The 27,115-nt window shown below is 49.0% G+C and overlaps 1 protein-coding gene across 2 annotated transcripts in view; it reads left to right on the plus strand.

Annotated features, from left to right (window-relative positions):
- LOC116427259 (uncharacterized) overlaps window positions 1–27,115 on the plus strand; it is a 165,871-nt gene that overhangs the window by 22,190 nt on the left and 116,566 nt on the right. For both annotated transcript variants that reach the window (XM_031977394.2, XM_031977395.2), the window contains exon 2: window positions 15,309–15,341. In XM_031977394.2, the coding sequence (XP_031833254.1) occupies window positions 15,309–15,341 (33 nt within the window). The remainder of the gene's footprint in view (window positions 1–15,308; window positions 15,342–27,115) is intronic.

Genomic DNA, 27,115 nt, shown 5'->3' on the forward strand with positions numbered 1-27,115 from the left:
CTCGGGCACCGCGAGCGGGACGGCCGAGGATTAGCCGGGACGCCCGCGGCCGCGGCGAGCAGGAAGAGACCTTCGACACCGCCGAACGTCAAGGATAACGCCGACAATTCCGCGATGCGTCACGGACCGATACGAGTATCGCGGAGAATGCTGCCGCTTCTTTGCCATTTTCCCCTTTCTTCCGCGGATTTTTGTCGTTTCCGCGCGAGATGCGCTTACTCACTTCCGATGGAATCGTTTGTAATGATACGTTGAGGGAGCGGGGATTTGTCAGAGTTAGGAAATGTTGAGAAGTATTTGCTGTTCGTATGATTAGACGTGAACCATGTTTCGTTCTATGGAAGTACAGTTTTTCTAGATTTCGAGATCAAAGTTTCTAGCTCGTACCTTCTCCATTTTATAAACTTTGAAATTTTATTGAATTGTTGAATTGTTGAATTGTTAAAGTGTTCAGAAACAATTGCTGTCTAACCGAAGCATAGTTGAAATTTTTAAATTTTCCTATGTGCAAAAAGTCAAACGATCTACAGTAAATGTAATTAAATCGCTCAATAGATGTAGTAAAATATAGGTGGATTAAACACAGTCGATCGAGGGGTTAATAAATCATCCGTGTTACTCGCGGGGAAATCTTGAAGTGTCCTGAACAGGGAATTATCCTTCGAAATTTGCAGTGTCGAAGGCGACGACACACGATCGATCTTGGCGCCGTTCCCGGGGCTCGGTTATCGAGATGAGAATGCTAATCGGCGAGCGTACGCGACGCCCGCCACTATTAATTAGCGATAAAAGGGATCGCCGTTCACGGTGGTCCAATTTTTGTACGCCGACGCCCGGCTACAATGGAACCTGTGTACGAGCGGACAAATGACGCCGGTGTTATTATATCTGGTACGCATGCTGCCGGCGTATCGTGCATAAACATCACTCTAATGATCTAGATGGCTCGTTGATTATGCGGCCGTGTTCGTGCATTAACCTACACCGTCCTCTCCCGTTTCCTCGCGTGCACACCTGACATATCCTACGTCCTGCCCTGCGCCTCGTATTTTCCGACTCCACCTTGATTTCTCCGCTGTTTTGCCGGACGTTTAACAGTTTTATCTGCTCCGCAAATATCGATCTCGATTCTACGTTCCAGCGGTCTTTCTCTTTCCCGGAAACTCGATGGATTCATACAGGGAATCGAGGAGGCCTGCCGGGATGTTCTAAAGATAAAACATTCTATTGAGGCGCGTGCATGTAAAATTGAATACGTAGGTGTGTGTAACTACTATTTCAGGGTCGCTGTGTGTAAGCATTGGTCGGTAAATGGAAGGGTTGACTCTAGGTTGAATTGTATGGTAATATGGGTTAATACGTATTTCAAATTTTCAAATCTTCAAATTTTCAAATATCAAATTTTCAGATATCAAATTTTCAAATCTTCAAATTTTGACATCTTCAAATCTTCAAATTTTAAGATCTTCAAATCTTCAAATTTGCAAACTTTCGAACTTTCAAACTTTCAAACCTTCAAACTTTCAATTTATCAAACTTCCAAACCTGCAAACCTTCAAACCTACAACTCTACCAATCTATCAATCTACCAACCTACAAATCTACAAACCTTCAAACCCTCAAATCTTCAAATTTGCAAACTTTCGAACTTTCAAACTTTCAAACTTTCAATTTATCAAACTTCCATACCTTCAAATCTTCAAACCTACAAACCTTCAAACCTACAACCCTACCAACCTACAAACCTACAAACCTACAAACCTTCAAACTCTCAAACCTTCAACTTGCAGAATCATTCCACTCCCGCAACCGTTCCACCCCACAACACATCCTCCTACTTCCAAACCAGAACCAACTCATCATCCCCAACCCTACTGCTTCAACCCTTCCAAACATTACATCAATCCCCCTCGACTCAACCGAACATCCACCACGTCTCCACCACGGTTTCCCGAAAGCGTCGAATTCTCCGGGAACAAGGGGTAGGTGGTTGCCGCCGCCGGCTAACTGAAATAGTTGTGTTTCGTAATCGTTATTACGGGTGATGCGCTTGTAAGCACATGTATCATGCATAAACATAAGTCTAACGATGTAGATGGCAGCTGATTAGTCGGTCGTGTTCGTGCATTACCTTACAGACGGCGCATAATGCGCCAGCCCCGGATTACGCTTACACGTACCGACGTTCAGGTGTGTATACCCGAGTATTCCGGATTTCTCTGACGCGCCGATGCTGGCTGCCCCGCCATACCGCCCGGCCATTGTTTACGCCGCTTTAATTAGCCGGTTAATGCGACCGGGATATAGCCGCGGGCCCTTATCTGATACGTTTCCGGCGAATCATGGGAATTATTTCCGCGCATGCAAATGCCAACGAAAAGGCGAATCGAGTTATGCTTCCGGCACGATCCCGCCGGACGATAAAAACGAGCACGCGTGACTAAGGACGCGTTTTTCATTACGGGCCCCAGATTTTTCATCCGCCTCGGTGGTGGCCTCCGATTCGCATCGCGCGCGGCTGATTTTCCTACGAGATTGCGCGCGACCAGATTTCGAGCGGGATTCGATTCGTAGAATCGCCCGACGGTTGTCTCGGGCAATTTATTTCCTAGCTAACTGTGCTCTGAATAGTTTCGAATATCGTGTCATTCAACATTTTCCGCTGATTTATACGGTCGTTCCCTTGACGATGCATCGAACGAATCGAATTGCATCTCCGAGACACTCTAGAAATATTCAATATCTTCTACCGAGACAGACGACACTCTTTCAATCTTGAAAACGTACCTAAAGCGACAAACAAGGTTTCTTCTAATATTTCATATATTAATACATTACACGAAGCTTACATAATACTTTCTAATTTTACGCCATCAAATAACTAATAGTTATCTGTCAATTGCAAAGGTCAAAGAAGCTAATCGCAACTAGAAATGATAATTTCCGAGTATTTGTTTCGTCGAAAAATGGACTTCGACTATATAGAATCTCGATGATAGTCGAGTCGGTCGACATATTGGAACGAAGTATTGAAATTTGAAGAATACCGTTCCGGTAGAATTCGTAACGGAGCTGCGCGTGTTCTCCGAGGATGCTGAGATGATTAATAGTCGGATTTACCCGTAAAAGAAAGCCCAACGACGGCCGTGGAACTGACGCAACCGATTCTCGGATTCATTTCACCGAGAGGGGCCGCTTTAATTCATTTTTGTGCTCGGTAGACCGGCCGGATAAAGCAGTCGACGATTACCGGGGATATTTAGGATAATATGGTTATAACTCGCCGTACAGACGAGTATTAGGCGACTTAACGAGTTAAGCGTGGTTAACGGTGCGTTCAGCCAGTGGTCTGGGATTAACTGGCCGTGCCTAAACGCGCTAATACATTACTGTACCGGTCGTTCGGCAAGACGGAGGTAATTAACCCCGGCGGCTGGCGAGCGGCCATATTTTAAGGACCAATTGCACGTGTCACGCCGGTGACTTCTTAATCGATCCGACAGCTTCATCTCGATCCACGTGGCCCGATATCGCCGCTCCTCATCTAGAGAGCATCAATTTCCCAGGAATGTTTGCGACCGTTCGGATCATTCGGTGACGTTCCGCGCGCGTGATTCATCGTCTAAACGCGCGCAGTCGGTGGGAATAGGGAAACGACCAAGAACGATCGCTATTTGAATGCATAATTCCCATTCTGCATGGATCATATTGTTTGCCGTCTGCGAATGCGAGCAGAAAATGGACGACCTCTGCTTGCGTTCCTGACATCGGTCGCTTGACTCTCCGGTGACAGCTTTCCGACAATATTGTCGCTTCCAATAGAAATCAGATCTTTGGTAACTGATTCGATGAAATACCTTTTACTCTACATATTTACGTTTCGTCTTGATTCTTCCATCTTCATTGCACTACAATTCAATTGTAATTTCTACGCTTGGTAATGGAAACTTTAACAAGCTCTTACCTGATTGTCTACAAAACGAAATAAACGAAGCCAAGGAAGTTAAACCAATGAAAGATACTGAAATCAAACTGCCTCGAAAGAAAGGAACAATCGGAGAATACAATAGTTCTGCTAACGACCCGGCCGAATTAGGCAATGTCCACCGCCGCACGAGTCGAGCGTGACAATTCCGCGTTGGGCAATGTCGCGGGGCGCGATCAAGCGTGCGAGCCATTAGCATTCGCACCTGACGATCCGGTGCAATAACCACAAGAATCCCGAAAGGGTCACGCGGCGCAACCTGTTTCCTAATCGTTTCACCTGGGTCGACCGGCGAGTATCCTCGTCCGGTCGGCTGGAAGTCCTTGCGGTTCGTCCCGGGGAGCGTGAAATCTCGGGGGAAGTATTCGGCCGCCCGAAGGGCAGGGGCGAGAGGGCTATCAGGCCCGCCCCCGGCTAACAATCCGTCACCGGTGCGTCGTTTTCTGTCGAGCGGCGAGTCTCCGGACGTCACGGAAGCCGGTCGGTCGCGTTGTGTGACTCACACACGACGTGGAAGGCGAAGAAGTTAGGTACGTGGGACGGAAGAATGAGATTTAACCCATTCGAGGCGAATTGCACACCAGGTGTGTAATGGAGTACCCGGCTAAAAAGACCAATCGGCCATCGTCTGTAATGATTATGAATCCTTATTATTAATCACCGGTGAAAAACTAGCCTACATGAGTGGTTAATGGTAGAAATTACAATTTTTAATATAATTTTTAATTTACATTCTTATGATCTCGAGCAAATACCACAAACACCGTGGTGTTATCACGAGCATTATCGGCGTGCATTCCTTCGGTGCAGGCTTAAATTCCTGACTTCGCTTATGGATAAATGTTTGAATAAATAACTCCAGATGTGAATTAATTATTAATCCATTAGGATCGTTAGCATATGTATGCACGCAATTTTCCTGGCCATTATCACCGGAGCGCGTATACTATGCGCGCGTCCGCGTTGCGAGCGAACAGTGCCGGTCGCGATCAGATTTAATTATTTGTCAGTTTATATGGAGAACAGCGATCCTGTTACCAGTAAAGAAGTGCCTATGTAGTCAGATATGTGAAACTAAGATATAATTGTATTCAAATTTCTTGTTATTATTTTGTATTTCAATCGTATCATGCGAACGGGTTAACTCTGATACGTTCACTGCCGCGAGAGTTTCAAGCGTCTCGTTAATAATACTTATTCTTCCGTAGCAAATCGTAATAGAAATAATTATTAATAATCTTCTATCACAGTATTTGTATCGCAGTAATATCTAACTACTCATGTTACCGAATATGTTTATTCACCATCAATTTTCTTACTGTAATTGTTCTTAAGCAATTCGGAAGCGTCATCGGTGACCACGGTGGCGGTCAACGTTAATTCATACGAATGTCGAAATCAGCTGTGTACCACCGGTGGTACTTCGGCGTGAACCTGTTAATGTATTCGTGCGTCGGACCTGGGACCGTCGGAAATGGGTCCGGAAGGGGCAGAAGAGAAAGGCCACCGAGAGGCCAAAGGGAGGAGGCCCGCCGACCGGTAGTAAAGTCAACGGTTGCCGCTCCGGCAAAAAACTCAAATTGATCAAAATGAGCGCTGCGCGCCCGCGACCACGCAAAAACTTAAGCGAGGCGCGCGGCGCGGCTCGGCGGTCGGCCACGCATTTCGTGCCTCGCCGAGAAACGCGATCGACAATAGACTTTCGGCGCAAGATCCTAATGATCCGGGATCGTGGGACGCTGCGATTGGTCCCTTACCAGGAACCACCACCGCGTTTCGCGTGCGAAGCAGCGTCGTTCGGAGCTTGGAAATTCTTGCGAGCGAACGATCGTTCGTCTCGCGATGGGCTTTCGGGCAATTTACTTATTCAATGGTGATCCTATTAGGAATCGCCTTCAGTTCTGTTAACGTGATCTTCGTGGATAATAGTTTCTATAGCAAATTTTGCATTCGTACGACTATTTCGAACTAGCAGCGTTTCGTTCGTGAAGCTTAACTCCAGGATCTCGCGAAGTTCTACGATCAAATGATTATAAGCTTCCTGATAGGTTCTGACGTAATTCAGTTGTTTGCGGTTGGTAACCTCGTTGAGATCTCAGTGGCTTTTACTAGTTTCGTGAATGTAATCTCACCCGGAGCCGGTTTTCACAGCAGACTTTACGTCCTTATGATTTCCAGGCGATCCGCGAACCTCGTTTGATTCATTCAAATCGCACCCTCCGGCCGCGGCTTTCCGCAAACGAATCCATAAAGAGCGGCCGCGCTCGCGCAAGCATCCGGAGTAGGCCTATCGCGGTTCATTCATGAAATATTAATATCGCGATCGCATCTGCCGCCGCGCGATACGATCCTCGAAACATCGCGGACGGCGCGGAGGGAGGGGGCGGGTGTAACGGAGATCGCAATCGGCCGATGCGCGTTCCTTATTTTCGACGGTCGTGGAAACGGCCGCTAATGGATCGGAAACGATCCCTTCTCCGCCGCGGCATTAACGATAATCGACGGAACGCGGCGTATTACGGGCGAGACTGGCCGTACGCGGCGCTAATTTTCCAGGAAACCCAATAACGCCGGGTCGGCGGAACAATCGCGGAATATTTAATTATTCCGCGGATCTGGTTGAATATTTAACGAGTCGCTGTATTACCATCGCCGGCAATTACGCGGCCGAGGAATCCCGGTTTTCCCTGCGGATTCCCCGTCTTCATTACTGTCTGAAATTACAGACGTTTCGCGCGCGATAGACGGAAAATTAATCCTGGGAATCGGACCTTTTTGCCCGGCGCGCTCGCTTTGAACTCGAACTCGGCCCCGTTCGAACGGCGGCCCGCAATTTGCATCACTTAGGTATGTTAATGCACCTAGTTGCACGGGCGAGCCGATACCGCGGCCGTTTGTGGGCACAGGCGGCCGGAGACCGGTGATTCCGCGTAAGCGATCCCCCCGGATCGATGCGCTCTGTATTTAACGGGGCCGGCGAGCCGCGTGAAAATGTGGCAAATTACGCTTTTCCGTTCCCGTCCGGTCCCGTTCACGTGTATAAATAACGATCGCGGTTATTGAGCGGGTAATGCTCCTTGAAACGCGCTGCCCGCGCGCCCCGCTCGTCCAGCCGTCTTTATTATGCAAAAACCGCGACAGACGGACGCGGAGACGGGACAGACGCTGTGTGTTACGCTTCGTCCGGGCATCTAGCGAAGAGAGCAAGCCGGAGAGGATCCACGCGGCCCTGTTAACGACGCGGATAATCAAGACGTAATCTAGTCGATAAAAATGACGAGCCTATGAACGCCATAGACGGGGATAATTCTTGCAACCCGGCTTCAAGGTCTTGAGAATTTGTTTATGTGATAGCGAGGCATTAGCACCTGGTAATTTAGATAGGTTCGCTCTACACTTCGCTGTAGATGTAGCAATTTCGATAGTGTTACTTTCCTATTGACTACGAAGGTAGGCTTCGAAGCGATTAGTGTCTCGAAGAAAGTGATCTTTCTACTGAAGAACGGTATGCTTTTAACCCTTTGAACTCTAGGCTCCAATATTGCACCAGTATAATATTAAATATTGTAATGAATCTTAAAGAAACCTAAAATTATTCGATTTTCCGCGCATCCAAATTTTCTGCTAAGAAGGAACATAAAAGATTGAAGGAATGTTATAGCATTTGTAATTCTCGCTAGGAATATAAGAATTAGTTGCAGTTGCCGATAGATTACAAAACAACCAAGTGCTAAGGGTTAATAGTAGTATTAGTAGTGCTGAATCGTAATTGAATCGAATATACGAGTAGCGAATATTCGAAATCCATGGAAATCAATGTAAACGAAAAGGGTTCGACGAGTTTCATTTGTTATCCGGAATCCGACTTGTCAGGCGAGAGATTCGGCGGTACACAGGAAACCAGCGGTGGCGCGGAGTATAAACGGACTAATTGACGACTATACAGGGAATGAAATACGGTCCGCGGCTCCCCGTAATCGAATTGCCTCTCGTAATTCCGGCCGTCGGGGCCTAAAACGAGCGACAATGGTGCCGGTGGGCATACAAAGACGGGCCACACGATTCGGCCGTGCCGGAGGCGCGGATATAAAATTGTATGGGACTGTCGTGGCAATTAGCGGCGGTCCCCGCGCCGCGTACGGGGCCTTTCACCGCGCTGGAAACGAAGTTACGTTCTCTTGATTACTAAATATCCCCAACGAGAGGCCGGGGCACTGATTAAGCAGCGTGTCGACTCATCGCGACCACCCGAGCCATCGGCCGTTGATCCGGCTGACAAGCGGCCGAATCGCGGCCCGATCATCCGGCGAAAGTTACTCTTCCATGCTGCTTATCACGTTCACTACCAACGTGATTGCCAGTCTTCTGATCAACGTGTAAGAAATGAAATTGATGCATTTAAAATCTTAGCGTAGGTTTTTAGACTAGGACCTTAGACTAAGCTGATAAACAGTCGATGTTTTCACGTTAATCTTGCTATTATTATAAATATTAATATTCTCTATTATTATTATTCTTTGCTATTACTGTGGTTTGTTCTAATCCATATACATATTTCTGCAATCGAACGATTCAAGTACTATAGAAGAATAAAAATTCGACGACACTAGAATATTTCCGCTTGTATTACGGCGCGTATGGTTAAGCAATTTCGGGCGGTTCTACGTGGAATCGCGACTACGGTTGTGTTTTTCGACGGTCGGAGGCCTTTTTTAGCGATACTTTTTGCGAGGATCTAACGGTACACCGAGGAACGAGCAGCGTTTCCGTCGAAACCGTCGTATTACGCAATTCCAGCGATTGAACGATCAATGGACACGTCTCGGCGGGCAGGTACGCACGCGTGTCGACGCGAAAAATCACACGCGACAACGTGTCGGGGTCTTCGACACCTATTCCGTTCACGGCTCCGATCGGCAGGACAACACTCGATCGGTCACGTACGATTCTACGATTAGCTACGCGAGTTCTACGAGTTCCGCTCCTGCCGCTCCCCGGGAACGACGGCAAGGATCCCCCTCGGGTTTCGTAGCGCGCGGCGCTGATTTCGCGTGATCCGACGCGTGAACCGAGATGTGTCGCAATCCGCCGGCAATTAGAATTACATTAACCCTGCCGCTTCCTCCTCGATTATCTTCCACCTTTTCGTCTCGCTTTACGACGAGCCGTCATGTAGAAATATGGAATTTTAAGAACACGATTCAATTCGCGGGATTAATGTTGCTCATTCCGGTGAAGGATTTGCGTTTATTTGTAGGATACGAGGTTGGTTATCATACTAGTAGCATATGAAGCTATGGTGTTAGAATTATTATTCTTTATTCCTTAATGTTGCTTTAAGGAATTTTATAATTCTAAATAAACGAACATATTTCTAGGAACAGACCAACTTGTTCATCAAATCTAATATCAAATATATGATCTAGTACCAAAATTGTTTCTATGCACAAACAAAAGTTACAGGACAATCTCCAAACCAACAAAAGATACAATGATCCGTCTCAAAAGCTGTCCGTTCAAAAACTCTGGTTCACAACCTACTATCACCAACAGCCAACAACGCCATCAAACGATAAAGTAACTCATCAACCACAGACAAAACCTCTCACTCCCCTCAACGGCCGATTAGTATAATAAACACAGTGACGGCAAGTCGATCGGCAACAAAGAATGATGTACGACGTTCCCGATTCAATATAAATTTTTCCCAAACGCCCGTGCGACCAAGTCGAATCAGAAACAAAGAAGGAACGAGACGGAGAAATGAAGATAAGATTCTCGACGTGCGTCAAAAGCGAGATTCAAATCCTCCGGAGTGATCTGGCGGCCGGCGGGCGGTCGAATCGCCGAATCACGAGTCAACCGGTGCCCCGTTCCTCGCTCGGATAGATGTATCAGTGTAATTAACAACAAACAATGGCGGCGAGACGCGCGCCGCTCGATATCGTATGTATTAATCGATTAGCCGGGGCCCGGAGCCGGGGCCCCGGAGATATGCGTCCGGGGCCCCGGTTGTTAATCATCACCGCGGGTGCGTTTGTACTTCTGACGTTCTTTTTCATCCGTGAGAGAGGAAAGATCAAAGCCGCCACTTTGCTACGAATCGCCTTAAGGTTCCTACGGGGGCCCCTCTAACCGTCTTCGCGACGCGTCGCTCCACCGCGGGCGAAACTCCGCCGAGGAGACCGGGGCCACACCGTGACTACGGCACTTCCACGACTACATTGTACGCGGCTGTCGTGACCGATCGCGTTTCGATTAATTTTTTGCGTTCCCTTACTTCTACGCTCCGCTGCCCGGACACAATCAGCCGCACACGAATTCTAATCGCGACTCCTTCGGCTGCGCGCCGTGCGGCTCTTCGACGTACCGCTTCGCAGAACGACTTAGAATTGATGAGTTGGAAGCGGTTTGCTTATTGGACGGCGGATATTTTGGAATTGTCGCGTGCGCGATGGCGATTGTGTGTACATTTCGGTTTGGGAACACGTCGATTTGTATCTGATGGACATATTTTAGATGGAAGTGATTTCCGTGGGTAGTTTGATTGACAAATTGGGAAAGTTGGGAGGTTTGAGCTAGTTTGTTGGCTTTTTGAGATAGTCTCTTTAGAAGTTTGTAAGAGTGGATTGGGATTTTCTAAAATTCTTTGACTTTGATTTTTCGAGTATTTTATAATATCCAATCAGGTTTTCACTGTTTTCGTTTGTAATCATTGTGTTTTGAGAGTAATATGAGACTTAAAGGAGTGCACTCGCGCGCACTGCAATGATCATTCTTAAATCAACATTCGTATCAGTACATTCATCTGAATGCTTAACTTGACTTTCATCGCAAGTACTTAATTCATGCACGGAAATATGAACAGCGCCGGCCTGCGAACATTGACATGCCTAAAACGCACACCTCGGGGTATCCGAGCGGAGCTTTATCCCCTTCCCAGACAGCGGCGAGCGAAACATCGGAATCATTAGCGATTATCGATGACCATCAATGTGGAACAGCCTACCAGCCGTCATCAATTAGAGTTAAATAATAGCTCGCGTTGTCCATCCGTTAGCTCGTCGATCGGACTCGCTTCCGGGATCTTGCTTCTTACACTTGCTCGCCAACTGAACCGCGATTTCCTTCAACTGAATTCCCACACCGTCATTTGCTTACCGATTCCTTCCAAAAACTCCCTAAACTCTTTCAAATACAAAACAATCAAAACGAGAAAAAGAAAATCCAGTTCCGACAACTATAGTTCCAAATTCTGAAATCTATCCGTTAAAATCCTTTGTTTCCAAACATGACATTAACAAGCTACAAACAGTCCCAATCGAAAACCCAATAAACAATCGGTTAAATCCACTATTAACCTTTTCATTCCTTCCACATTCTCTTCTCAATAATTTCCATTATTTTATATACTCCAATAGACAATAGACAAAACCAATGTACAAAATCCTCCCCAATACCAACAAAACCAATGCAACATCGAAACTGAAAACCGTCTCCACGGACAACACATTCGAATCCAACGTCGCATCGCACGAGGCACAGGAGCGTAAAGGGTGAAGAATCCTCGATTCGCGGCGAACGAGCGGCGTATCGGGCCGAAAGTAAAAGTCAGCGTGCGTATTAGTCGCTCACGAATGCGCCGACGAAACGGAATAGGCTTGTCAGCGGTTGATGGATCGTCTTCGGTTTACCGTACGGTTGCGCGTCCTGCGAAAGCGAATCACGCCGACTTCCGGGGACAAAGAAGGGGGCACGAAATTCCGTTTCACTTTCGGGGGGCCGGGGTTAACAGTTTAAATCGGCCGCTAATTGCACCTGGGGGCCCGCCGGGACCCGTGGGGCCCCTCGGTTCGATGATGCGCGCCGGTGTGTGTCGCGTTAATTGCCCGAGAGTTAACCAAGGCTCCTCCTTCTCCTCCTACTCCTCCTCCTCGCTGCTCACTCTCGCTCTCTCCCTTCGTCGTCGCGCGCTGCTAGATGGATGGATTACTTAACACTTGTCACGCCTCGCTAATTAACATTCAGTGATCTCCCTCTCGGAAGTCTCCCCTCCCCTCCCCCCCTCCTCACTTCCTCTCCACGAGGCTCGAAACGCAGCACCGGCCACCGGCAGGTGGAAAGTCGTTTAATATTTATCGACTATCGCGTGCGACCCCGTTGCCACCTCCGCGCGGCGCGGGCCCGGGATCCGACCCACCGATTCAATTAGGATTCGTGACGGCGCGTCCGCGGTTCACGGGAAAATATTTGAATACGACTCGCCGTGATTGCCCGGCCGATTGTCCTACTCCTTGTCAACGATTTCGTGCGTTTTTCATCGTTGATCCTTCGTCTTCGTCGGGACTCGTTGGAGTTTTAGACGAACGACGGAGGAATGAGGAATTTGTATAGGCGGTTTGGGAGGAATATTGTATAGGTAGTTTATTGGTTACTTGTTGGTTACTTTAGGTTTGAATTTGTGGATGACGAAGGTTTTACGAAGTTTGATTTAATTATGGAATTATGTGGCGCATGAAAAATTGATTGCAAAGGTGTTGATAGAGTTCCTAATTGTTTCTGGTGTCTTGGAATCTTTCCGTGAATACTACGTACACTTTGTTGGCGTGAGGTTCGTTTTTAGTCGTGGATGCCTCCAATTCTGTAGGGGTAAGTAGATTAAAAAAGGTTCCGTAATGATTGTAATAAAGTTAGCTCCGATAGCGGAGCGACATAGGTGTGTCGGGTATGTATTAGAGAGGTGTTGGCAGCGGACATAAAATTAGACGTTACAACGTGAAATTAGAAAAACCGGTGTCCCGAAGCAGCTGTTTTTCTGGTGCTCATTTACCAACATGTAGTACTAAAGGAAAATGTAGTTGCAAGGATAAAAGCCCCGTGCTTGAAGGGCTTAAACAATTAAACGCCCGGATCCTGATGCATTTATAACGTAAGCCACTGTCTAAGCAAACGGCGTCGGCTCGCAATAAAAACTTTTACGAGTATTTTGTTACTCTTTCCCATCGTTTTTCCGACGAGCGTTCCCCCCTTTTTTCCCGTATCGCCGGCAGATCTATATATTCGCGGCGCTACCGATGATTGTTTATCCGTCAATTTCTGCCTGGGCCTTTTTTGCCGGCCAATGAAAGGTTGTAGCGGAGCGCCGGATGCAGAAAACGTTTTGCCCTATCGTATTTAATCTGTACTTTCAATCGCCATCAGTGTCCAGTTTTATACTGCTTTCGCCGCGTCGCTGTCGGACAATTACGGGATTCACGAGAATTTCCGAGGGCTCGGCGAATAATCCACATAATAAATTTACAGAAACCACTGTCTCAAATCATTTTAATTATCCTAATTACCGCTGCTTGTCCGGTAGACTGCGCGTTCGCGTTACTATCTCCTCGAAACTAAAAACACGTGGAATTTTATGATCAAACCGGATTGTCTGCGCGGCGAGATCGTAATGGAAACTAGTTTGAAAATCCGACTTGTCCGCAAACGTTCCAGCGACGCGAAAGGTTCCACGCCGGTACTCTATCGAATCTCACGAATTATTCCGATGAATTTTCGACTCGTCGCCTGTCCTAGCGAATAAATCCGTTCCGTCGGACGAGAGCTTCTCTCTCGCGGCACCGACGATTTTCCCGTTCGATCGACCGTGGATTTCGATCGTTCGCGTCCGTCGTCGCGTCCGTTTGTCGGGTGGTCCGCCGACATCCGCGTACGTCACTGCGCCGCGATATCTAATGAGGCTATTAACACGCGCTGCACCACCGAAGAAACTCCGCCGAGCGTTTATGACATCCGATGACCTACCTAGGCGGCTTCTATCACGGCACCGCCGCGCGATCGCCTTGAGTGAGACATTTTCCAGCTCCGGCTAAGTCGATCCTGCCCCCGGTCTAGCATCTGCTACCGTCCGCGGACGTGTCATTAAAACTTCCTGGTTTTTGCGCGGCGACCCCGTCACAGCGGCGCGTTTCGCGACTTCTCGAAACTTCGAGCTTCTCGACGATCGCCACCAATTCCTCTTCGAGCTCTCGTTTCGCGCTTCCTCGACGGAATCCCGGATCATAGAACGTTCGGGGAACAACGAAATATCTTTCCCATCTAATTGTTCTATACACTTTTCCATGAATCTGCTCGTAGTCCAGCAGAATACGCAAGCATTACAAAATGCATCCAAGGATATCAAATTCAGTAACATAAAGCGTAACGCATAATATACAGTAACACCTTGCCTTATATCACGCGGATCTCGCGGAGAATTCAAACGGAATTTAATAAATACGAGTATCCCTCGCTTCTTATGATTCCAAATTCAATGCTATTCATCTCTCATCTATCATTATGCTCTGAACTAAACGTAGTCACGAAACGAAGATAAAATTCCTTCTTTCTCCTACTAAACTATCAACCATAAAGCGGTCTTAACGAGCCGAATCACGGAAGAGATAATACTCCGAGGGGTTAACGAACGAAAGAAACTTCCGCGTCAACCCAATAAATCTCCCTCTTCCAAAAAATAACCAACGAAATATTCAGAAGACGCGATAGAGACGTTTCTTCCAGGAAAAGGAAGACCGTCCATCCGGGACGCCTGTGCTCCGCTGGAACGCGGGGAGGAATTTCTTTCCAATGTTTCATTATTCGATACTAGATAAAGATATATCCCGCTATAATTGATCCAATCCTTCAGCGAGCAATTATCCCCGTCGACGCGCAAATTGCCAACAGTTTCGCGGCCGACGGAATTACTTAACGGCGCGGCGGCGGCGGCGGGGCTGCGGGGGAAGGAACTCTATTAGACGGCCGCGGCGGACCTCCCCCGTCCGCCGCGGGGATGAATTATCGCGTATGCAAATTGAAAAAGATAATGGGCACGGTTGCGCGCTAGTGTCATTCCGATCGGCCGGTGATTACGGCCGCGGAGTTATTACCGACGGATCACGGACGTTCTCGGATCTCGCCGTGAATAAACTGTGTTCGAACGACTGCGTAATGATACTTATTTCCTGCCGTTCGCGGTGGAATCTCGCGAAGGAAAGGGGGGCGTGAGGGGAGGGGGCGGGGCGGGCAACAATCGGTGAAATTGACGGAAAGAATCTCTCTTTCCCTCTGTTCCTCCCCGTTTTGCCCGGACCGCGGATAGAATTCAAATTTATCGGGCGTGGAGGCTTTGAAGGCGCGCGCGCCGTTGACTGTCGCCGTTCGCCGGTCCCATCGCTGGGAATTCCGCGGTTTTAATGCCCGCGATAGAGACGAACCAAGAATTCGGCGCACGCCGCGCCTCGACGGGAATGCGTGTCTTATCTAGCCCGTATTTGCTTCTCTGTTGCAGACTCCTGCGAGCCGGTTGCGGACCGACCTTACGGTGAGTGACTCATTTGATCTTGATCCTTTAGAAATTGGAGGTTTCATGGATCGCGCGCTTGATAAGGAGAAGACGCTTGGGACGGTAAGAGGAATGTTTAGTTGCGCGCTTTGTCTATGGAACATGAAGTTAACGTGATTGAATTGTTCGGGATGATGGAGCTGATAAGGAGTTCTTGAAGTGTTCGAGGTTCGCGGAGGCTTATGTTTGGAATACTCGGGACAGAGTAGACTGTGCGTTGAATTTTAATTGCTTATTTGCAACTTTGTACTCTAGATAAGTTTCATGTTATCAGTATTATGAAAGTCTTTTTATAAAATCGAAAATGCATTTATTGACATTTAGCTTGACTTATGCTTGAACCTCTGTGTATCTCGATCCATTCAATAATTTCTGAGAGCATCCTTAGTCTTCGATAATTGTGATAGATACAGCTTTGATCTTGTAGGTCAATATTTAAAGAATTTACAATCGCCAACTGGATCCTCCCAACCGCCTTCTTTCTGTCAACGCACAATATTTACGACTGCCAATGAAAGAAAACAAATATTTCGGAACGTTCCTCGTCTATTTCTCGAGCCGGTGTCTTCCGCGAGCAGAAAAACTGTCAGACCGGCCATTACGCGAGTCGTAGCGATTCGAGGGCCGTTTTCCATTCAGCTCGGACGGCCATTCCGCGCGGCCGCGATTGCGAAACGCGAACGATGTAACGGAGAAACGGCGGGCCCGATATCCCGGTCACTTCTTCTCTCACGCGGCTGCGCGGGCTCGGCGTTTCCACCTTTTTTTGGTTTTATTACCTGGAAACCTCATGGCCCGAGGTTTATGCAAACGCGTAAATTAGATCGGATTCTCGGAACCGGCGCCGTTTCAGATAGAAAGCGCGACCGCTCCTTTACGTCCTCTCGCTTTCGACTCGGGGAACGATTCGCCGCGGTTTCCGCCCGCGAAATTCTGCGTTCGGCGCCTCCCAACCCTTCGGTGCAATTTTTGTGAAAGTCGGCTCTGGGAGAGCACCTGTATACGAGGAAGACAAAGGATCGTAAAAGTACGTCAATCTAAACTGCACTCTTCACGAGTCTAGATGTTCGTAAACGGCTAACACACCTTTAATTCCTTCCGTCGAATAGGCAATTGTAACACAAAGAAATCTTATTGTCTCGCATTGTAAACTACGAAAACCAGAAACATTTTCTACAAGTCACCAAGAACTAAAAATCTCGAAACCTCGATTAAACCGTCAATTATCCAACGGACTCTCTCAAATTTCCCCGCGGAAGGGTAAATCACCCCTATCAAGCACCTCACGTCGCAAAACACCTTGCCCGCTGCCGGTGCACCGCGAATATCAGCTAATTACTGAAAAAGCACCAGACAAATCGCGGCCAAACGTTCCCAACCGATTCGCCGCAGTGGGGTGTATGGTTTCCGTGGTCCAGGCGTCTTCTTGTTGACATCAAGGGTACGTTAGGGGGCGGTAAAAAGTCGCGCGGCATCCGGTCGTCCGTCGTCCGCGCGAGCAGTCGTAAAATTCAGCGTTATGCGATTCGGGGCCTGTGTTTTGTCCTTCTTTCGAGATTATGATTACCCCAGCAGCCACCGTGGCTAATATCACGCAATAAGCACGCTGCCCTCGAGAAGACCACCTTCCGTCTCCACCGCACCCCCTGCCGCCCGTTCGTTCTTCTCTGTCCCTCGGCTAGGCCCGCGTTCGCTGCCTCCTTTTCTCAGGTATATATAATATGTGCCACGAAACCGTGGCGTAAACGGGTATCCGGTGGAAACGCCGGGTCCTGGTGGCAGAAGAAAGGAGGCAGCATCGGCGGGACAGGGACGGAGGTCCCATCAAACGAGCCGCAGAACCCCGAGCGAGGTCATCTCCGGGCTTTCCTGGAGCGACTTCATCTCCACGGTCCGCGGTCGGCCGGACGCCGCAGGAATTTCAGGGAGCCAAGAGCTGATAATTTTTATTATGCGTTTCATTCCGCCCCCGGGTGGCTTTACTGTTCGTCGGTCCACGGGGCCGAGGGGGATATTTATTGGCCGATACAGCCGGTTTACACCCGTTCCGGCGTTATCTGCCGGACGAACGGGATCGTCGCTAATGTAACAAATTTCGTAACGACCGCGTTCGTCTCTCGCTGCGGGCATTACGCCGTTTGATAACTAATTCGCCGCGGCAACGGCCGTTTAAAGGCTCGTCACTCCGTCCCGCCGGTGATACGTATTTAAGGAGACTCCGGCGGACGGTCGATTAAGTACGCTTATGAAACGCGCCCGGGCAGCCCGCGCTGCGAGTAAAAAGACATTAAAAGGCCCCGGGAATTCGAGCGGGGCTCGTATTCGACGGTTTATCTGCCGGTGTAAAAAGGCTCGGTGCTTTTCAGCGCTGCGAGGGGACGCGGCCTCCGCTGATCACGATGACGTGGCGCGTGCGAAAGATGCTCGCGAGGGGTGGCCGCGATTTCTCGAGCAACAGGTCCCGGTTATGAGAGTGTAAAGCGTTTTCAAGCCGACCGACCCCTAGAGGGGTGTGATTCCCGCGCGAGAATCCGACGCTCGCCGCGGAAAGGGACGAATCTTGTCCGCGGGGGGTCCTCTCACGACGAACCTCGTTCCTGCCCGTGAAACGGGGATCGCTGTGTGCGTGCGTGCGTGTGCGACGAGCGTCGGCACGTCGTGTAACGGGGGTGGCCTGCGACCCCAGACACGGGGGTGGCTGACAGCCGATTAGGACGAGACGGGAGGGCCCCCACGGAAAACTTAAAATAACATCGCTCGATCATCCGGGTGTCTTCGCCGACAGCCGACTAGGCTACTCTTGTATTCAGCCTGTCCCCTCTTCGAGGGCCTGCGGCTGAACTAGACGCGACCTTCTCAGCGGGTACCTTTCGATCGAGGTCGTATTACCGGCGATCTGTCTTTCAGAGTATCCTTCTTCCGGTTTGCGAGAGGAAGGATGCAGAGTTAGGGGATGCTTTAGCCTCAGAGGGGTTCGATGGAATTGATCCTGTTTCGAATTATTTCGCTGTGGGTTATAGTAGATTCTTGGTGGAATTGAGTGAACTAAAGCTGGGATTATCTAGTTTCGTTTGATAGAGTCTGGGAGATAAATTGTTATTCAATAGAATGATTAGAATAATGAAGTGTCTTGTAGAACTCCAGAGAACTTTCAGAACTCCTTCATCTCACTCAACACTCCCAGAACAATACATCCTCATTTCCCTCAACCTTAAAAAAGCAAGAACTAACGCATCCATACAAATGCTCGTGTCAGTCCCTCATTCAAAATAACACTCCATCCACCGAAGCGTCCGATGGATTCGTATCACCTTCCATTCCCAGTAATTGCCGGCGCGCGCAGGCAGAAGGGAATTCCTCCATAACGAGGTCGAATCGGGCGTAATACCATCCCGCCGAAGATACCAGAAGTCGAAGAGCCGTACGGTCAGTCCCTCTATGGCCGATCTCCTTCCATTTCCACCGGCACGGACCAGGGGAAAATTCAGAGTCGAAGGTTGAGCACCTCTTCGACGCTCATTACAGCGTGTCCCGCCCCCGGCTGCGGGTAATCAGAGTGTGCGGGGGAGTGAAGGGCTCGGGGGCGGCGGGTGACCTCGCCCGGGGCCTTTACTCTCCTCCGCGGCGTCCCCGTTCGCCTCCTTGTCCCGCCGAACCCGCAGGCCGGGGCTGCCGGCCCTCCTCCCCGCCTCACTGTCCCCCCAACGGCGTCCATTCTCCTCCCTCGACGGGTTTCGACTACCTGCGAAAGGTGACGGAGCAGCAGAAACTCGGTTCAACCGGGAATCGCGACCTTGCCGGTGCTTTGCATTCGGCGTGCATTCGACGTGCATCGTGCCGCCTCAACCACCCTCTCTCTCTCTCTGTCTGTCTCTTTCCGCCTCGCTCGGAGCGGCCGGTAATTGGCGGAAGTCGCATGCGGGCGTGCACCGCGTGAAACAGCTGCGGAATGCCGTTTGACGTTTTAATCTCTCCTGTTCCAGGGGGTTGCCGAACCACAGCTAATTCCGGAGAGGGTGGGAATTAAATTAGGTGACCGAGGCTTTTACTTTCTCGTCTGGAGGACGCTTGCGAGTGAAACGGGTTTGGGAAATTGGGAAAATTAAGGGTGGACGAGTTGAGGATTCTGGTTGTTTTCTTTGTCGACGGAGTCTTCGGATGGCTGATTGGTTGTTGACGGTCTCGTGCTTTTGTTGATGAGGTGTGGGTTATTGTGCGGTACGGTGCTCGGTTGTAGGAATGATCTCTGTGTGTTAAACGATTGTTGTATTGGGTTATTTACGAAGAAGAGCAGGGGATGATTCTTTAGAGGATGATGCGTTTGTTGGTTCCTGGAAGGTATTTAATAACTTGGATTTATGACTTGTATCTGAAGCGAGGCTGTACGAGCATTGAAAAAACTCGTGATTCCGTGAAAGTCATTGACGGCGCAGCCTCGGCGAACAATACCACCGCTGACGATTAACCCCGAGCCTTAATGCGCTAGTAAGGCTCAGGCAGAATTGGTATTTTCGAGATAGGACGGCCAATCAGTGCCGAGAGAGCCACCGGCTATTTGGCTGCGAATAATAATGATTACGGTAGGCACTCTCCGAACAGGAAATGGCGCTGTCAGGTGGTAGGGGTAGGAGGTAGAATTTTTCGGTTGGTTCTCGGCGGAGCGCTGACTCGTCTCTCGTAAAAATTTTCGGAAATACACCTCTCGACAACCAGGAATTACTTTGGAATTTAATAAGCCGCCGTGGAACAAAGGATTTTCCTTCGGAGCTCAAGGGTTCTTCCATTTTTCTTTTCTCCAAGGGCCGATACAAAAGTAATTTTATATCACTGAAAAAGGTCACTTATATTTGACAACGCAATACTGCGCACCTCGGGATATTAGAATCCAAATTTCTACCGAACTCCTAGTTCCCTGTTGAAACAAAGAATATTGAAATAATAGCTACAATATAACATTAATAAATAACAATAACACTGATAAACCCGATTAAGAATTATTCGATAGATCCAATGTCAAAGGACAATGTCAGGTTCACAGGGTTACTCCACTTTCATCGCTCGAACTTTCATCCGTCCTCGCGCAAGTGGATCGTTTTGCTCCCATCCCGCTGAAGTCGATCGGACAAGTGTTTTACCGTTTCCCAGAGCAACGGTTCCGCGAATCCGCGGAGACCCGCTTGAAATTTCTCGAATTTTATATGCACGTGAACGTTTCCGAGAAATTTTTTATACCCGCCGCGTACGATCTCCCGCGGGCCGGTCGGCGATGTACACACTTTTCTCCGTTACGTATCGGAATGTGCGGTAGGGAGCCGAGGCTCGATCGGCCGTTTATCCCGTTACCGGGGCTCTGTTTCTTTTCCCGGACTAACGCGAGTTCCGAGGCCGCCGTGAAACTCGTTTGATAGGCGACCGATGAAAAACCAAACCGTCCCGGTCGTCTTGGGAGCATCCCGCGAGTCCTTTGACTATTCCGGAATGGTCAACGGGGTTCAACTGGTCTGGACGTTGTCGTCGCTCCGCTCTTGTCTTGAATCATCCTCATCACTTAAGACGCTGCGGTTCCGTTAGCAGCCTCCTAAGTCATTCACAAACATGGATCCATTCGTGAATCCCAGGAAATTAAAGTCTACCGTATGTTCTAAGCAAATTTTTGGAAAGTTGAACGACTTCTAGGTAGTTTGCTTTGGTCTTGAATCATCGTCGACTCTGACCAATGCTGTACGTCTTCGTTAGAGGTCTCCCAAGTCATTCACAAGTATGGATTCATTCCTGAATCCCAAGAAATTAAGATCTACGTCTTCTACTTAAATCCTTGAAAAGTTGAACGACTTCTGCATAGTTCCCTTTCGTCTCCAATCATCCTCAACTCTCGCCGCGCTGCGACTCAGTCAGCAGCCTCCTAAGTCATTCACAAACACGGATTCACCCGCTATCCCTGCTAGATTGAGATCTACCGTATCTTCCACGCGAATCTTTGGAAAGTTGAATGGTTGCTGGAAGGTCAATGGAGACACAGAAGAACAATCTCCGGGTCCTGTTAACACTGGCACGGAAACGGGAACGCCTGTATCCGCGTTATCCGCCGGATCTCGGCTAACAGGCCCAATATCTGTTCACCTTCGTCACCTAATGTCAAAAGCTTGTATCGCGAGGCTCCCGGGGACTACCTGGCGCGGCCAGCCAGCGGCTACCTCTGCGTCGACCCCCGGCCTCATCGTTTTGCCGTGGCGCAGAGTGGTGCGAGACAAGACTGTGTCATTCAGAGGCGGTCCTCCATTAGAAGTGGCCGGCAGGGCTGGTCCCGTGTAAAAAAAGCGACTGGCAATCTCGCCGTAATAATTCTCGATGTCCTACGCAAATTCGAGGGTTCCGTTGGAACCCGTGACGAGGGGCCAGGTATCCGCATCCGGCAGTTGTATCCTGTTCCGAGGGAATACACGAAAAACGTAGGAAATCCCATTGCGAGCCTGGATGTATCTACCAGCGATCTAGGCCGCTATCTTCTCATAGAGTACTATTTAAAGTTTCATTTCTCGAGACGATCGGAAGACTCTTAGGCAGGATTCCTGTAGATTTAAGGACCTTTCCAGGAGTACGTCGGAGGAGAAGGTTGCAAGGCAGGCTGCAGGGTAGAAAGCGAATCTCTCGGTGTTCCTTTTTAACCTTCGAATCTCCGTGGTATTTGATCGGTGATTGCCGATGCGGTTGCAGAGGCCTTCCTCCGCCGCTAAAGGCACAACTGAATCCGGATTCATGAATGAACTATGCGAGGCCCGACGCAACGAACCGCCCCGGAGGACTATTATTTAGCATAGCCACTTTTTCTGCGGAGCCGTCCGTCATGGCGGCGTTGTCTTTGTATCGGGACGAACGACGATGACGGTGCACGGCCGGCCGAGAATATCTGGAGCAGGTTCGCTCGCCGCTGCCCGGGCCCGTCGGCCCGATCCACCAACGTAACTAATGGACGCTGGCCTCTTTTCCGCTGGCCGAGCTTTATTATTGTTATTGGACCACTCCAGGGACGTCTGGATGCTCATCTAATTAAATTGGACGACGTGGGACCTTCATGCGGGTCAACGGTGCGCGGTATTGTAATTTTCTACGGGGGAAAGCATCTCGGGAGAGTCTTTCTTAAATGATCGGGGGAAGAAGCAGAGTTGCGGGGAGATCCTTGCTTGAAGATCCGTGATCTTCTTGGAAATCATTCCGAACTTCGCGTTCTTGGAACAATATCCTTCTCGAAGAGTAAAATTCGAAAATCTTCCATTTCTCGTATACAACCATCTTTACCGATTTAATATTACCCTAGTCTCTATTATTTCATTAAGCCTTACGTTCCTCATTTCCAACGCTAAATTTCACACTGACAAGCTCAGTCCTACGTGTCTATATTCGTTCTCGTATTTTTCATCCCTCAAGTTCACTTTACAACTTCTCTATTCTTCAACCTACCTACATTCTGTTATTAATACCTCTTACTAGTTACATTCAAATCCGCATTACAATATTGTAATCATCCCGTCATCTCTACACTCTTTCTCCTGCGACGACTCAAGGTTCTGAAACTTGTTACTAGAAAAAACTGTTGCGCGTTATAGAAAAATCCAGCAGCGTAATAGTATTCACACTCGAGGCCTCTCTAATGTTGAATCGCCTAATCAGCGTCAGAGGAGGCAGAGGATTTTTGATCGAAAACCATGGCGATCCGAGGGTTCACGGTGGTTCGCCGTGGCTCCCTCGCGCGGACCTCGTACGGCGAGGCTAATCGACGACTAATAAAAGGCGGGCGGTGCGCGAGCGGCCGGGAGCTCGGCCGGGAGCAATCAAACGAACAATGACACCGTCGCGAGAGCTCTTCACGCGACGCGGACATTGTGCGTGGGATTGGCTGCCGGTTTCCTCGCGGTTCTGCGTGCGCCAGGTGTGCGCCGATCGAAGGGACGCGGCGATCGGCGGGACGGAGGCGACTTGTACGCGAAGGTCGTTAGGTCCGGTCGGGATAGCCGAGAAGTCGCGGCTAAAGTCTTGCTTTGTCGCCTTTATTGCGCGCGATGATAGCGCTCGCGATTCAACGGCGGATCGTTAAGAGCACTTTGTGCGCTTGGTGACTCGTTAGTTCGGATCAGTGTTTCGCAAACTGCGAGGAGGAAAGGAAATATTGGAATAGTCATCCTGTGATATACGGCGGCATAGGAACGTAGGAATAATCTCGGGATCTGATCATCCGCGCGTTAGATTCCTACGAAACTTTATTCCTACGCGTCGGAATTGAAAGAAACTTCACGTTTAATCATTAAGATCGATAACGAACCGATCTGTACGCGTTTAATTCAATGAAGAGTCTATTCCTGCGAGTGGATGGATAAAGAAACGTTGCAACGATGAACTACAAAACACCGCCCGAGAAATCCTCTAAATATAGAAACAATCTTGCGAAACTGCACGATGGTTTGATCCAAAAAGATATTACTAAACGCACCGATTCCCGGTACACAAACTACGGGAGGAAAAGGAAAACATCGACTTCAATCTAGATCCAACAGGCACGTTCCCGAAAAGAGATTAGAAACCATCGACCGCAAATCCGAGCATGGTTTTCCAATTGTATCCGCCCGGTCCCAGCAACACGTAGCCGAGCAACAATGTTACAAGCGAGGGGCTAGAGTGGCGAGCGCGTAAATCGAAAACGGGTGGAACGGGTCGATCAAGGCGAACACGACCGAAAGTTGGCCAAGTGAGACGATCCCGAGCGAGAGCCGGCCAGTCATCGTTTCAACGGAATTTATGTTTCCGCGCGCGCGATCGCGAGCGGGCGCAATGGCGTTTCGCACTTGGCAAGGTGGAGAGTTCATGAACATAAATTACGCGGCGCGGAGAGGGTTGCCTCGGCATCGTGTTGTGGTTTTCGGGGCCGATCCGATCCGAACCGCAGAAGGGACGATTACCGGGCTCGGTCATCCGGCAAACGACTATTAATGATATTTCGTGTCGGATCTGCATGCTCCGACCCCGGCAAAGGGAGCCGACCGCGCCGAACTTTCGTGTACCAGCGGGGGAAACTTTTTAAATGTACCAGCTGGAGAGAGGGCTGCCAGAGGGCCCGATATAGCGCGGTAATAATGCAATAGACGATCGGATCGGCGCTCCCTCCACCTATACCTCGCACCTCTTCCCTCTGAAAGAGATCGCTACACCTCCGCCTATCGGCCGTCCGATCTGCCGATTATTTATTGGATCAGGGATTCTCAAACTTGTCCATAGTAGCCGCGATTCTTTTTACACGCCTTAATCTCCTGAGTTAATATCTTGCGTGTTGCACTTCTACCGAGCGAGATGGTCTTTGGAATGTGTTAAGTTCTGTGTTGAAGCTATCACTTGTTGGATATACATCGGAGGCTATGGAATTAGAAGGGAGCATCGGAGATTTCGTAAGTGTTTAATATTGCTCCTTGGGAAGTTGTTACTAAATTCTAAGTAAATTGAATTGGAATTATAGCTGAAGCTGAAACTATGAACTATTAACGTATGAAAATAAGCAAACTAATTCAACTATTAATTCTTCAATAATGGAAACTTACGTTATTTAATGATTAAAAGATGAGGCGTGTATAGTCTTCGAAAAATATTCCACGGTAATTTTATCGATCCGACTCTCGAAGCATAATGGTTTCGAAAGCACGGAGCATCGGGTTCGTAGCTTTTTATAATAGCCAAGCCCGAAGGATAATTCAAAGATTCGTGGATCCGCGCGAGGCGTTTATTATGACGAGTCCGGGCGCAGCGTGGACGCACGGTAGTTTATTTGGGCGACGGAGCGGGCCCGGATTTGCGGGGCCCGTACGAATTAACGGCGCGGCCGCGATTAACAAAGGGCGATACAAATTAGATTAAATCGCCGTAGGGGGCGGCATCACGGTGGAGAAAGGCGAATGATGATACCGCTTGATAAATAGACGAACGTCATGCGATGCCTAAACGGAGTCCCGGCGTCCCTTCGGCCGATGGAATGCCGAATGCAACGCTACCCGGTGCATCACCGTGACCGACGATCCTGCTGCAACCTTGTTCCCTCTGGCTTCGATACGAATCGCTCACGTTTTGCATAAAAAGAGTAACCGGCGATTACGCCAGCCTAATTGCACACGACTCGCGGGATGCCGGTTGATTAATCGATCGGTGAATATTGAAAGATCTTCCCTATCACGGGGAAACTTATGAAATATCGAATTCCACGGTCCCGAGAACGATACGTGCGGCGAATTCGAAGAATTATCGGTTCGTCGGGCGGCTAAATTAATCTTGGAACGTCCCTGCTGGATATAAACGTACGATTCCTCGGAGATAGCTGGGTAAAATTTCAAAGATAATTAGCCAACAATAGACGCGAGGCGTTCACGGTTCGCCGTGAGGCGAAGATAAAGCCCCATGAATTTTTCACGCTTGCGTTTACGAACCAATTGTTGGGATCAAAAGCGGCAGCTTGATTATTCCGTTGAACATTCCTAGAAACCGCCGATGAAAACGAACCGACCACTGGATCGGTAGACAAGCATCTGCAGACGCGTTTCCATAAACATCCGCGGTCCGGTGATAAGATCCTCCGTATTAGAATTTCAAGTACTTGTCGAAAACGGGGATCGCGCGATTGTGCGCATGAAAATGCAAACGAGAGTGCGTTTACGAGTGAAAGAGACAATGAGGGGCGGACGGAGGAGCCGTTTTGACCGTTCGAGCGCCAGACTTCGAAGATTATCATTCTTCTTTTCACTGCCTGAGGGTGCAAGCCTGTTGATTCTTGGAGTCAAATTAAATTTACTTGTGTTCCTTCTAATTATTTATTTCTACTTTCTTTATTATCTACTTAGCAATAGAAAAATACCTATTTATTGATTTACAGTGTCAAATCAAGATTACTCATTCTCATTTTCCTTATCACCTGCGTAGAAATAGAAAAATCGAAAAATCTCGCATTTACCGTTTCCTAATGCAAGATCGGCCAACCGTTATTCAGCTTTACAACTAAAACGACGAAAACGCGATCGCGCCTTTCCACGAAGAAGCACTTTCGAGATTTCAGCGAAGACCTGTGCCAATGAAACATTTAAACTCAGCACTTGGTACAGACCGGCGCGCACGACTAGCGCAATAAACCGTCCGGCAACGAGGTGGGTGGATTGCGTAATGCCGTTTAAATAATGGCGGGCAGGACGTATAGGATGCACCGGCGGGCATGCGCGGCACGAACCCCGCGGATGAGGATTAAAAATCGGAGCCGGAGTTTAACGGCGGATCGCACGAACCGCAGATACACAAATCAGGCCGTAAAGCCGATCAATTAAACGGCAGGCCGCCGATCTGCCGCGCATTATAACCGGTAATTATCTGTAATTAAATATTGGCCAGCCGCCGGGGCCGCTCGGGCACAGCTTGTCCAAACGTTTCGAGGGGTGTGTTCGCCGGATTTCTGCCAGCGCCTTCTCTCTCCCACCCCTCTCTTCGTTGAGGCCCGACTCCTCTCCCCACTTCACTTTTTTATCTCCTCTTCTCCCCCCGCAGCTCGGACCCGATACTTTTATTTGTATTGTATTCCATCCACGTTGCCACGCAATCTTCCTCACCGGCGGGACGTAACTACAATCTCGCCGCGCAATCCGCACTTGTTAGATCCCGATCGGGATTCCTCGCGGCGGATGCGTCGCGCGTGAACGGGCCCCGAAAATCGGCAACGTCGAACTATGGTAACCAGG

Source organism: Nomia melanderi, chromosome 9 (genome assembly GCF_051020985.1).
Source record: "Nomia melanderi isolate GNS246 chromosome 9, iyNomMela1, whole genome shotgun sequence".
Lineage (NCBI taxonomy): Eukaryota > Metazoa > Arthropoda > Insecta > Hymenoptera > Halictidae > Nomia > Nomia melanderi.